At 45.9% G+C, this 13,916-nt stretch overlaps 1 protein-coding gene across 1 annotated transcript in view; it reads right to left on the reverse strand.

Annotated features, from left to right (window-relative positions):
- The window catches only part of LOC8032740, a 166,443-nt gene that overhangs the window by 58,261 nt on the left and 94,266 nt on the right, over positions 1 to 13,916 (reverse strand). Inside the window, exons 71-84 of the mRNA XM_042290288.1 lie at positions 13,726 to 13,794; positions 13,572 to 13,634; positions 13,426 to 13,488; positions 13,281 to 13,343; positions 12,440 to 12,622; positions 11,626 to 11,808; positions 11,164 to 11,232; positions 10,973 to 11,041; positions 10,497 to 10,679; positions 10,116 to 10,181; positions 9,951 to 10,019; positions 8,688 to 8,867; positions 7,994 to 8,062; positions 6,973 to 7,239 (exon numbers count right to left, since the gene is read on the reverse strand). Of these exons, the coding sequence (XP_042146222.1) occupies positions 6,973 to 7,239; positions 7,994 to 8,062; positions 8,688 to 8,867; positions 9,951 to 10,019; positions 10,116 to 10,181; positions 10,497 to 10,679; positions 10,973 to 11,041; positions 11,164 to 11,232; positions 11,626 to 11,808; positions 12,440 to 12,622; positions 13,281 to 13,343; positions 13,426 to 13,488; positions 13,572 to 13,634; positions 13,726 to 13,794 (1,596 nt within the window). The remainder of the gene's footprint in view (positions 1 to 6,972; positions 7,240 to 7,993; positions 8,063 to 8,687; positions 8,868 to 9,950; positions 10,020 to 10,115; positions 10,182 to 10,496; positions 10,680 to 10,972; positions 11,042 to 11,163; positions 11,233 to 11,625; positions 11,809 to 12,439; positions 12,623 to 13,280; positions 13,344 to 13,425; positions 13,489 to 13,571; positions 13,635 to 13,725; positions 13,795 to 13,916) is intronic.

Below are 13,916 nucleotides of genomic sequence, written 5' to 3' on the forward strand. Positions count from 1 at the left end.
CGCTCTCATTGGGGCAGTGTCCTGGACAGAATCAAGAATGCGGCTCTCTCTCGTTGATGTTGGCTGACGAATGCGCGCTTCAGCTCGATCTTGCAAACTTCCCATGACGTTAAGGAGGATCCATGGTTCTCAGACCAGTGCCGGCAGTTTCTTCCACGAGAAGTATAGGTTCTGCAGGAGCTGGTTGTCTGTCCACCCAATGTGGTGGGCGACACTGTCATATTGTTCAATCCAGTCCTTGACGTCTTCATACAGCTTGCGTGAAAAAGCGTCGGAGTGTGATTCGCGACGGGCATGCAAACAATGGTGGGAGGGGACACGGTTTGCTGCTACAGGTTTGTCATTGTTGGCTTAGTCAGCTTCGGATTTTCTGACAGGAGACCGAATTCCGCTGGTTTTTCCTGGTAGCAGCAACTGGCTCGGATTTCAGGTGCTTCGTGGTGTATTTCCGAGGTTACTCCTTGTGGTCCTCGGTCGTCTTGCGGTTGTTCTGCCAGGCTCGAGTCAGGACTTTGTCTACGGCTTGACAGGGGTATAAGACGCAGAATAGTCCGCCAGCCGTGTCCCATTATCGGGTAACTCGGCTGAAGAGCCGCCGGGTTTACACAGAGTGAAGGGCTATGGGTAAAGTGCCCAGCACCTCCACCTGAACATACGATTGCAGCTGAGCATGACCTGCAGTGTCCCAGAATAGTGAATATTGATAGAAGATAGCACTGGAACAAGGATCCGTGACAGTATAACAAAACTCGCAGAAGAGAATCTATCCTGACCACTGAAGAAGCTGCACTGCCTTAGTGGCATTCTGTCCGAATAAATCCTCTCCTTCGGGGTTTGGCGACTGCCGTGGACGAACTGAACTGAAATGGATGTGGGACCACTTTTCTGGTAATGAGCCACTGCAGACTGTTGCCACAAAGCGGCGTGAGCTGGGTACGTAACACGCTCGATGAAATGTCCGGACAGCTTGCAATTCGCGTCACGAGTGTGGATGAAACGTTTGTGTTGACGAAACGTGCGACAGACCAGCGGGATCAATACCAACTGCAACACCTGTGCTCCGTGAAAGTGCACGTCTAAGCCGGAACAATGTCGGAAGCAGCACAGCATCACCTAAAGCATGGCACAGGAACTACCAGCTTCAAGGCAGCTCTTCAGTGCGCCGCACACCTGTGCTCCGTGAAAGTGCACTTCTACGCCGGAACAATTTGTAAGCAGCACAGCATCATTCAGCACGGCACGGGAACTACCAGCTTCAAGGCAGCCTTCCGGTGCGCCGCACAACCGAAGTGAGCCCTCGGTCATTTGATCGAAGCTGCACCGCGATTGCACACCGCCAAGCACGACTCACGCAATTTCCGTCGCTAAACTGTGTATCCAAATATATTGCACACGCTTCACTGCAAACCTCGAAGATTCCGATGGTCAACGAGAGCACAGAAACGTCGCCTTAAATTTTATCCTAGCGGTATCCGAATCAATCCGAGGTCCGAGCAACGTAGGTCAGATTGTCTCTTCCGTGGCAATATCCCGATCGGTCACCAGCGAAATGCACACCGTTCCTCCGTATTTTCACGTTATACCTACGTCAAACACCACGCTGAACTCTGAACTCGCTTTCGACCGGCCTCACATGACGGCTTCCGCGTCTGAAATCAACTCGCCGAGACGAACGACAACCAACAAAGCATCCGACAAGCTCCGGCCCAGCTGGGGCCAGCCGCTGCATGGGCGCTGCCATCTTTCCTGTGACGTCACGTATTTGGTTTGGTCATGTGACGTGTGGTCAAATTTGCGTACAATGGCAGCCTCCTTATGGGGGTCACTTTCGAGTGCAGACCGGAACCCCGGTTTATCGCTCTAAGCCCCTCTACCTCGTTGGTTCGTGTATACTTCAGCGCAAGCACCACGTGATTAATAAAGACCAGTCACGTGATATAGGGCCATTTTTCCGTGGCGCTCGTGGGCCCCAACTACAAATTCCTATAGCGCCGTAAATATAGCTCTAAAAATTTTTTTCTTCATAGTAAAATCGTTTTATGACATCCTTTTTCCATCTAAGCTGTTTAAAAAAAATGTTTTTTTTTTCATTTGAATGAGTCCTTTAACATGTAATACTCTAAACTCTTCAATAAAGTTCCTAATTAGCCTCGACCCTGCCATGCCTCACAAGTCAAATAGGATCAAATAAACCTGTAATCAATAATTGCACAGTCGCGGATGGCTATATTTTTTGTTCTAAACGCCTGGATTTTGGCAAGCGCTTCAAAAATCAGCCGTCGGAGAGCGCGATGCGCCTCGGGAGATCTGGCCGAGCGGGCGCGGTCTTGACGTCACCATGCCTCGGAGGGCCAAGCCTATCGCAAGTTTTTCGTACGCTACGATGAAATCTTGCGTTTTATGAACAAATCTACATCGCCAACAAATTCGCTCGCTTACGTCGTCGCGACGACCAACGTGCATTTCTATGTGCTCCCTGTACGCGTCCCAACGAAAGAAAAGAAAAAAAAACGCAGTGTCTAGCGTTATGTCCGAGTTCCGTTCGGCGTAACCCAATGTGAAAATTAAAGTTACGTCCGACAGAACTCTAAATAAAAACGCCTGACGGAAATGAAAATGAAAGTTACGTCTGACACAAATAAAAGCTAAAGTGCGTCCTGTCTAACCTTTGCAACCTTCTTGAATGTTACGCTTTACGGCCAATACATGACGTAAACACAAACATATAGTTAATTATTACTACGTTACGTTCGATGCAGCATTTGTTTATTGGTTAAAATCGCGACTCCATCAGTACATTATTATTTTTTTTCTTTCTCGTATTTTATTTTTCAGGCCATTTTTTTTTTAAGACGATTTCTTGCGACACTTTCTGAGAATCACGGACGTTCAAAGCAATTATTAAGAGAGCTAGAATGGCAATATGATACGAACGTGCTGTTTACAGCAGCAGTTTCCGGCAGACTTGTACTGTACTTGTACTGGCACAATTTTCACGTACCACTCAAGTCACCAAGCGCACTAGCTTTGGCAGTGTTTTCTTCCAGTGTATTAAATAAAGAGCTGTTTCGAAGGGGCCGCCCGGGTGTGAGAATGATAGACCCTCGGCCTTTAGCCATATCAATTATGCACTCAGCCCGAGCCAGCGAGGGATACAAGCAGGTGTAAAAAACATGGCAAGGATAACAAGAAATGTATGTGACAGGTATCGGACCTGCCCAGCTTCGGCAGCCTCTAAACAGTTTTTTATTTAGTACACTCTGGAAGAAAACACTGCCAAAGATAGTGTGCTTGGTGACTTGAGTGTTATGTGAAGATTGTGCCAGTTTTCAACAAGTCTGCCGGAAACCCTGCTGCTTTAAACAACACACTCCAGCCCTCTCAACAAAGCTGAAGGGACGACTAGAGTTGAGATTTTAACCGATTCACGAATGCTGCATTGGATGTAGCGCAGTAATAATTCAGGATATTTTTGTATTTGTGTGTCGGCCGTAAAGCGGAACTTACGCGTAAGTTGCATAGGTACAGGACGTAACTTTACTCTTTATTCCGAATTCGGTCGGACGTAACTTTAATTTTCATATTGGGTCACGTCGGACGTAACTTTAATTTTCGTATTGGGTTACGTCGGACGTAACTCGAAACGTTGGGATAAAGTTACGTTGGATGTAATTTTAATTTGTATTTCGGGTTCCGTCGGACGTAACGCTAGACACTGGGTTTTACGGAATGGTACTTGAAGCTGAACGCCGCGGCGGAGACAAACCCTAGAACCACAGATACCAGAAAAAGCTACAACGGCAATTATCTCACCGACCAAGTGACCACCAGACTATTTAGGAGCGCTAGAGCAAAACACGTCGACGACCCAGGACAAGACCATTTGCACACGACCGGCTGGCTTGATGAATGAAATACGCCCACATGACCTTTGTAGACCCTTCTTGTATGAATAGCTTCAACCCTGACCTCTATTTTGGGGTAAGAAGACCAGTCTTTCCCCTCGTCGTACCTAGCTTGTTTTCAAAGCAGCGGTGACGAACGCTCTCGTCGAAAAGGGACACTCCTCAATTCAATCTCCTTTTTTGTGTTATAGAGCTCAAGCTGAAGATAAAAAAATATTTTCCTTTTGCTCAGCCAGCTAATAAACCTAATAGATTCAGCTATTATGAAACACAGGGCACTATGAAACTATAACAGATATGAAGTCGTTAGGGGTGCATGAAAGGGAGTCATGGTGCCAGGACTGTCATTCAGGAATGCGGTATTGTGTAAGAGATCAGAAATCCAGGCAGGTTTAGAGATACAGCAAAGGAGTGTGGGTAGGTTGGCGTTGGGGGCACATGGGAATACACCAAATGAGGGAGTACAGGGGGATATGGGTTGGGCATCTTTCAAGAGTAGAGAAGTGATCAGTAAAGTAAAATTTGGACAAAGACTAGCTCAAATTGAGGATGCACGGTGGGCAGCGAAAGTGTACAAGTACTATCTACAGGGTGAAACAAAAAGACGCCAGGCTCTTTAAATCGACCGGAAAATTTGGTTTCTTAACCTATCGCGCTACGACTTTGTGCAGCGTTGCCCACAGATGGTGCATTTTTTTTGTAAAATTTGCCAAGAGCGAACTTACCTGAGGAAAAAGTAAAGAAAGAAAAAGGCTTAGCTCCTATGGAAACGCAGCGACGCCACCGGTCTGCAAACAACACGGCGCCATTTTGCACGGGAGACAAGAGATGGTGCAACAAACGCCGCCAACGAATGAGCATACGGCACCGAGAGGAGGCCTTTTTAGCAGACAATTTTTTCGACTCAAAAGCGGCGCGTGTGCCGCAGACGGCGCGCGATAACAGCAAGAAACTGCAGTTCCTTGTCTGCAAAAGGGCCGGCTCTCGGCGTTGTCTGCTCGTTCGTTGGCGGCAGTTGGCGTCGCGACCGCTTGCGCCACCTCTTGTCTCCCGTGCGAAACGGTGTCGTGTTGTTTAAAGACCGGTGGCGTCGCTGCGTTTCCATAGGAGCTAAGCCTTTTTCTTTCTTTACTTTTTCCTCAGGTAAGTTCGCTCTTCGCAAATTTTACAAAAAAAAAATGCACCATCTGTGGGCAACGCTGCACAAAGTTGTAGCGCGATAGGTTAAGAAACTGAATTTTCCGGTCGATTTAAAGAGCCTGGCGTCTCCTTGTTTCACCCTGTATATGTGAAAAGTCTGAACACAAAGCGGACAAACCAAACCCGCAAGCTGAGATCTAAATACATTCAACGAGATGGGGCTGATCAGAGTATATCAGTAGAAAAGGGAGTAAAGGAAACAGAGAGGAAGTTGTGGGAAGAGAGAATGCAGGGGAAATCCGCTTTAACAATATACAGGGCACAAAAATGAGAAATAAAGAAGGAACAGTTGTATGATAATTCATTGGGGAACTCATTACTGTTTGAAGCTAGACGGGGGTGCTACGAACGAAAACGTATAGGGCTAAATTCCAGAAAGTAGACACTCTGTGCGACGTTTGCAACCGTGAAAGGGAAACTATGGAACATGTAATTTTAAAGGGCACGGGGCTTCGTCCCACCCTCTTGGGGGTTGACTACGGATTTGGAGGGGGTACTGGGATTTGCAGACACGGATGGACGAATGGATAGGGAAAGAATTGCGGTAACTAAAAGGAGATTGGAAGATTGGTGGAAAAGATATAGGGAGGGGTAAAAATTAAATACAGATAAAAATAGGCAACAGAATTACTTTAAACAGGGGGAGGGGGGTTGTGCTATACCAACATTTATACAAATTAAAAAAAGAAAAAAAAGAATGGATGACAAAATGTTAGGCTAGGTGGCACAAGCTGCTGGCCGCCTGCAGAGCCGTATATGGGGAGAGTTTGGTCAGTCTATGATCTCGCCGCCGTAACACGCTCCTCCCAAGTGAGCCAATCGGCGCGCGGCGTAGAGCGAGGGGCATGAGCGCATGCGCGTGAACTCCCGGCTGCTCCCACCTGAGTGGGGAGGGCCGCCATCTTCGATCATTCTCCCGGCGGAATGCGTGGGATCGGCATCTAAATCTCGATTATTGCCTTTTATATCGCCGGCTCTGGCAAGAAAACGACATTCTGTTATTCCTCGGTGGGTTAAAAAGCTAATAAATGAAGATTTTTCGGCGTATGGCCACAAACTTTTATTCAGGCGAAAAAGAAGTTGGCCCGTAGCAGACGACGCGTAGCCTCAGCAGAGCCCTTCTCCGACCAGTCTCCGACAGCGTTGCTAAACAATGGCGGTCGTCTCGTCTCTGCTCCCTTCTTTCTCTCTCGCTCCTTCGGCGCTCTCCTCCCTTTCATTTACTTTTCTCCTCTCCGGCGCCTTCGTCGCCACACCCACTGGCCAAACTCTCCCAATATACGGCTCTGGCCACCTGTTACAAAGGGTATAGCCACTACCATCCATCCATCCATTTGAAAGAGAAGTTTATTTATATAATTTTTTATGCAGTTCCCCATAAAATGTGCACGAATCAAACCAGTCGGCTTCAAATGTCCTACGCATAACCAGACACTGTTGTTATTTTTTTAGTTATAGTTCATCATTTACAGCACCAATTAAAATGCACTTAAAGACTATGATATTTTGCAAGCAGTTGCTTTAGTTATTTTCGTGCTGACCCAAACTTGGGTTCAATGGCCAATCGTTAATGGCCTATTGCTGTTGACTTATCGTTACTGTCTTACTGTTACTGGCTTATCACTATTGGCCTGTTGCTACTGGCCCATTGCTACTGGCCTATTGCTATTGGCCTATTGCTAGTGACATAGCATTAAAAGCCTATCAGTGTTAGCTCATCACTAATGGCCTATCACTATTGATCTATCGCTGCAGGCATAATGCTAATGGCTATTGCTGCTGGCCTGACACCAGTGGTATACTATCACTTTTGGCCTACCGCTACTGGTATATTGTTACCTTGCCCCACAGTTCCAACAGCACTCACCGATGCAGACGCTGTGGCGGCAGACGAATCCGGCCGGGCAGGGCTCGTCGGTGCTACACTCGGTGGTGACCACCTCGGTGGAGGGCGTCGTGCAGCGTACTTTGGGGTCGCCGATCTTGTCTCGGGGACATGTGCACGTGGCCCGGTGGTCGTGGGGGCGGCACAGGGCGTTGACCCCGCAGCTGCCCCGCAGGGAGCACGGGTTGCGGCAACTGCCCTCAGCGCACGCCTTGTCGTATGGGCAGTGTTCGTCCACCCTGCAGCCCACTGGACAACCGAAGACGACAATGTTACAAGGATCGACGTGTTTGCCGACAGGAGAGGGCAAACAAAATATTGGAGTTCAAAAAGGGAAGAGAAATAAAAACCACGAGGAATGTGCGTCGAAGTAGGAAACAATGTGGTGCAGCCATCGGTCTTTCGGATTTTCTAATCGTTACCTTCCGAAATTCTTTCCGGTTGGACCAAAACTTCACTTTCTCAATGAGACACAGTTCATCTAAAGGTGTGGGAATTTAGGGAGCCCCCAGCATCTGTTCTATATCTGCCTCAGCTTTTCGCACATTTATGTATGTGTCGAATTCACTACAGTAATTTGTATGAGGTGCATTCATGTTTGAGCCCACACATTCAGAGAATTACCATTGCAGTTCAAACAAGGTGCATTCACGTTTTAGCTTATACATCCAGCGAGACTTTTTCCAACAGCACGCGGAAAATAAAGTATAGTGTTCCAGCTTCATGAACACTTGTGGAACCTGTTGGCTCTTTTAAAGTTGGGGACACCTGCTTGTAGATCTCGCGACATTGCGGAAAAAAGGTTTCCAAGATGTAGTGCAAGGCATGAGGACATAAGAAAGAATAAGGGAAGACCACCACAATCGTGGTAAGGCATAGAAGTTTACATAGTAGTTTTGCCTAGCTTCTCTAGTCTTTATTATTTTGAAGCTAAAAAGGCCCATTTCCTTTCCTCGCCATCAAAAGTTCCTCATTTCAATAACGGCAGAGGAAGCCTACGTACCGATGCAGCGGCTGCTGATGCAGATCTTCTCCAGTCCACAGTCAGAATCGGTGTGGCATTCCACCGAAACTGTGGAGATTAGAAAGGCTCAATATCAGGAATGTTGAGAGCTGAGCCAAGTGAAACAGCAGCTGGATGACAAGTTTATCAATAAAGAGAGAGTGGGTGCCTTCTTTGAAGCAAGCCATCATCTCTATGGTCTGGTAAAAAAAACAGGCTAATCACTGAACAAGCAAAGTAAGACAGACTGTCTCGCCAAAAAAAAAAGTGAACAGTAGTAATATGAATAAAAAAAAGTCAGGGCTCGACAGTTCGCATTAATACTATCTATGTATTAGTACTATCTATGTTTTTTGGGAGACTTATAGACCCCTTACAAAGTACACTTGTGCAGCCCAGTATCAAAAACCAAATGAAATGTTGCCTCTGTGTCACTTGCATATCCTAGCAATGCTATCTGTCATCTTTCAAGAGCGCTTCCATCAGGCAGATACAAAAAATCCGATAAAACACAATGAAATAAGCCAGTCCTGCCAACCTGATGGCTTTGTAAGCAGAACTTCCAAAAAGGCAGTTTGTGGTGTGCACTTTCCTATAAATCACAGAGCATCCCAAGGACAGTCTTGAAATTTCGTGCCAAAGCTAGCAATTCCTTGTTGACGCATGAGGAGGGCTAAAGAAGAAACTCCCTCACCTTCTCGGCAGTGAACCTTGGGGTCTCCCTGGAAGTTGGGAGGGCAGCGGCACTCGGCAGTGTGGCTGATGGCCTGGCAGTGTGCGTTGGCCCCGCAGACGCCTGAGCGGCAGGGGTCCTGGCAGATGCGGTCGTGGCACTCCAGGAAGAAGTCGCAGTCGCTGTGTGTGCGGCACCCAGCTGCGTACCAACGTGGCAGGTGAGAAAGTGGCCGGGTAGGCCCATCATGCTTCCAGCGGGCACAAGCTACTTGAGATGTGCTGCCCTTTCCTAGCTGCCTGCCACAGAGTTGCATTGGAGAATGGGTTTTTGACAGCTTATGCATTTTCTTATTTGTTAGTAAGAGGAAACTTGCACAACGTTGATTTGGTACCCACAACCCAACAGACAAAAATTTGTGCAAAAGAAAAAGGGTGCTTGGCAATGTTAAGGTGTTTAGATATAAAAATTTTAAGAAAACTAAACAATGAAAGACGTTAACAATTCTCTGTAATGCAGGATTAGAGCGCAGCTCTTGAGGAGGAGGAGGGGAGGGTATGCCCCTCCTCCCCTCCCCATCCCCTCCCCTCCACCTCTCCTGCTCCCCTCCCATTTAGCGGGGAAATTTTTCCGTTAAATTTAGCAGGAAATTTTTTGCATGAAATTTAGAAGAAAAATTTTTCCGCTAAAATTAGCGAGAAATTTTTTTCGCTAAATTTAGCAGAAAATTTTTCCCACTAAATTTAGAGAAAAATTTTTTATCTAAATTTAGCAGGGAAATTTTCCAATAATGCAACGCGCGCGGTTACGCCAACGTTGAAGGAGACGGCAACGCTGCTCAAGCCGAAAACAAACGCCTAAAAGCTGAAAAAAAAGAATTGAAAATGGCCTTTTTTTTTTCTTTCATTGTTCCATGTTCCAATCCTTCTTTTATAGATTATTTCAGAAATAAAGCTTGCATTAAAACAAATTATTAAAAAAAACGGGGCTTAATTTCAGGAAAAATAAAAAATAACATCTAGTGTTTTGAGGTTGCTTGTGGGAAGAGGGACACTGTAAGACTATTCCTTCAGTATCTCTTTTTCCTTCTGCCATAAAATGCTCCTATCAGGAAACAAAAACCAGAAAAAAGTGTCCGGAAGTTTTAGTGGGTTTCAATGCACCTTGGAAAAACAACATTTTCAAACAAGGGTTTTAAATATTGTGGGAGGCTGTTAGAGTCAGTCAACTTAGTGTTCCTGAAAGGCACACCTATAAATGGGGTAAGCAAAGAAATATCCTTACCAATACATCTGGTGTTGTCACAAATCTCCCCCCGGTTGCAATCGTTGTCAGAGGCACAGAAGTCGCCCGCTGAAGCAAAACGTGGTAAAAAGCACGACATGAAGCAACAATCCTCTAGGCTCTTGACTTTTTAAAAGCAAACGTAAAAAGGCAAACCAAACTTACGTGTGCATTGGCCATGAACACATATGTATCCAGGCAAACACTCTTCGTTCGCAACACAGTCTGGGTCTGAAAGTCGAACGAGTTAAGTACATTCTCAAGAAAGCATACCTCGCTTTACAACAAAATAAACCTCACCATGTGCGCTCAGTGAGTTTGCATGCATTTAGTATCCTTCGTTTACCCCTCTGTAATTTTAATCGTCCAAAACCCTCCCCTCCTTCCTGGTAGGTGGTATCCCCCATCACTTCGGTCGTTCGAAAAGGGATCCCCGAAACATGTAATTAGAACCACTTGTATAGACAAACAAAATGCGTACAAACTGTGGAACACTGAACGGCTTCGAGCAACCGGATTGAGGGCGTGTCTGCGTCTGCCACTCACTCTTCTTGCACTCAAACTGCGGGTTCCCGTTGAAGCCGGCGGGGCAGAAGCAGTGCGGGCGGTGGTGCTCTGGCGTGCAGTCGGCGTGAACCCCACAGGCACCGCGGATGGTGCACGGGTTCTTGCACTGGCCCTGGTAACAACCCTGGTTGATGGGGCAGTTCTGGTCTCCACGACAACCATCTAAAGGAAACACGATAGGAGGAGACATCAAAAACAATAATCTAAGCTCGTGAGCACTGTCAACAATGAGCGAAGGCGTGGCTACGATTAAAAGTCAATCCCAGGTAATGGGACTGTAGCTAAAACTATGTTTAGTACCGGTATAATTCTCAGAACTCTGTATTAGTATAGTTAGGTAAAACACACCCATTAATAACCAGTTACAGATACCCATCATACTTTGAAGTTTTGTTTAATTGAAGTAGCAATAATAATGGCTCTGACAAACAAAACAAAAAACAAGCCACGCTTACCAAAGCAACGGTTTGTTTCGCAGACTTTGCCGAGGGAACATTGATCGTCAGTTGTGCACTCCACTTTAGCTGTGGAGAAAACAGAAAAACATGAAAGGGTCATCGTGCCAAGAGTGAGGTATCAGACACATGAACTGTGTACAAATGATGCTCAAAAAGTAGAAAATGACAATTAAATGTTTCTTCCTTACTTATGCAGCGTCCATTGTCACATGACCTTTCAGAACCGCAGTCAAGTTCCCTGCTGCAGATATCAGGATCTGTAAGCAATATTTGAGGCAAGAGAAAATAGCTTGTGAAGCTAGTATATAGAAGAGAAGGTGCCAATGGGCATTAGGAGTATAACCGAAAAGACAGCATACCTAGGTTAGCTAGGCTTTCTTACCTTAAAACATTTATCCAAACCTTTTACAATAGTGTATGGTGCACAAGCACATACAGAGTACTAAAAGCATGCTGTGCAGGTTTGGTCATATTGCTGAATGGTGATTATAAAATAATGAAAGAAACCCCATCAATGTTGCAATAACAGTTAATCCAAGAGTGTCCACTGTGGCAGATGAATATAGATGACCCCACAGGATTGCCTCTCCCAGCACCCAATAAAAGGGGGCTCTCGTTCACAGAGACCAGGTGGAGCAAGGGTCACTCACCCCTGAGGCACTCGGAGTAAGGGTCACCCAATGTCTGTGGTGGACACGTGCAGGTCAGCCGGTGGTCGAGCGTTTTGCAGTCGGCGTTCAGGCCGCAGGCCCCAACAAACTGACAAGGGTTCTGGCACTGACGACTGATGCACGACTTGTCGTCTGGGCAGCTGGCGTCCGAGCGACATCCCTCTGCAATCACAATTATGAGCAAGACAAGTCAAACACCTACGGTACACGAACAAATGTATGCCAAGTAATAAAAAGCACTACAGCTACTGTAATGAGTTAGGAGTTAGGGAATATTTGATCCAGACACCCTTTGTTGATCACTGGCTCACTGCGTTCTATGGTGCTTCTAAATGCAACTCCAATAGCAAGCCTTCCGACTGCCACCCCTCCGTTTTATGCTCCAATCGTCAGGCTGCCAATTTTTGCTGCACACCTTAGTAAGCATGACCTTTCAATTTCTCCACTTTATAATTTTGTCATTGAATTGCACCACCTTATCTGGAGTACCAAATCATTATTTCACACATACGATACAAGCCGTGTGATAATGTAAAGCCCAATGCCCTAACTCTGGATAGTGGCCTAGAATATAGTCTCGAATGTCCACATAAAATGTCTACGATTTTTTTCCTCTCAAAAATGAAACCAGGCTGCATGAGAATTGTAGAGAACTGTTCTGGCAAACAACTCCAGAAAGTGGAGCTTTACACGCAACTTTCACGCTCTGTTAACGGAAGGACTTTCCCTTTCACTAGACTGCGTGCTAGGTCTTCCACTGTTTGCCAACAAGTAGGTAGTACCGATCACGCACCTATGCACCGGTAGTTCTGGCAGATCTTTCCCACCCCGCAGTCCGAGTCTATGACGCACTCCACCTTGGAGCACTCCACGTGGGGGTCTCCCGTGTAGCCGGAGCGGCACGAGCAGTAGGCGCGGTGGTTCACCGGCTGGCACTGGGCGTTGGGTCCGCAGGCGGTCGGGCTGGCACACGGGTCTGAAACAGGTTCCCGGGCTAAGAGACAGGTGCGCGAGAAGGAATGACAGATCGTGCGGAGCTTTTACGAGCGAGACAGCATATTAAAGTGAAAACCTTTTCGCCCTGCAGTGGGAACCATAGGTCCCATTGCAGCCTGACAACTTAACTAAGCGCCTCAGTCAAAAGCAAAAATTATTTTATGAGCCTCAGTGTTTCTAAAATAAAAGAGATTACAAAATTGAAGCGCTATTTAGCAGCATTTATTTTCTTCTCTAATGGCCCTCACAATGTGCACTCCTATTCCCTTAGTACTTGCACTGTCATCGAAAGAGGGTGCTGCCATTTACCGTGTTAAAGAGTAAAGTACTAAGTTGTGACAAATAAATAATCCTCAATAAGGGTTTATGCCTTATTCGAAGAATTTTTCGGAAAATCTGTAAAGAATTTGTAAAAGAAAATTAAAAATAGTATATGTAAGACAAAGACTGATTCATGTGCAAAAACTTCAAGCTGATGCAGCTGGCTTAAAAAAAAAAAAAAAGAAAAGGAATTCAATGCAAGCATAATATGAGTGCACAGAGTTCAAAACAAAAAACCCAACTCATCTTTAAAGACACACAACCGAATGACATCAAACAACGTATGTGCCAGACACAAAGAGAGCTCGGCTACTTACTGATACACTGACGGTTGATGCAGGTGTCAGTAGAGGGACAGTCAAGGTCTGACCGGCAACCCGCTGCATTGGGAAAGTAAGTTCTCCATAAGCCACATTCACAGCACAGAGAGTCCATGTGAAAAAGAAATTTAACAATGCTTACGCAGACACAGTCCTCTCTCGCAGATGTGATTTCTTGGGCAGAGAGCATCCGTGGTACAAATCACTGTGAAGTACAAATGAAATGAAATTAATTTCAATTCCCACCACCTTTCACAGAATAAAAGTTAAAAAAAACGAGGCACTCACAGCTACACCTCTCCTCGACGCACCGCTCGTTGTTGTAGCATTCATTGTCACTACTACATGCAACTAAAATAAAAAGATACAGAACGATTTTAGGAGTTTAGCTTGAAGTACAATAAAGGTGCAAACTTCTCCAAATTTATACCGATAGACGCACCTCTGCAAATGGTGGCTTCGCAGTGGCCTCCGAGGCCACACTCGTCATTTGCATGGCAATCCTTTGATTCTGAAAACCACAAATTCAATAAACATTAAACATTACTTTGCTAAATACATAGGATATAAAATCTTTACCTGATTATTGAGACCTTTCAGTCTGATATATCATAAAAAGCAGCAGACAAAACT

Source organism: Ixodes scapularis, unplaced genomic scaffold (genome assembly GCF_016920785.2).
Source record: "Ixodes scapularis isolate PalLabHiFi unplaced genomic scaffold, ASM1692078v2 PGA_scaffold1__304_contigs__length_218370807, whole genome shotgun sequence".
Lineage (NCBI taxonomy): Eukaryota > Metazoa > Arthropoda > Arachnida > Ixodida > Ixodidae > Ixodes > Ixodes scapularis.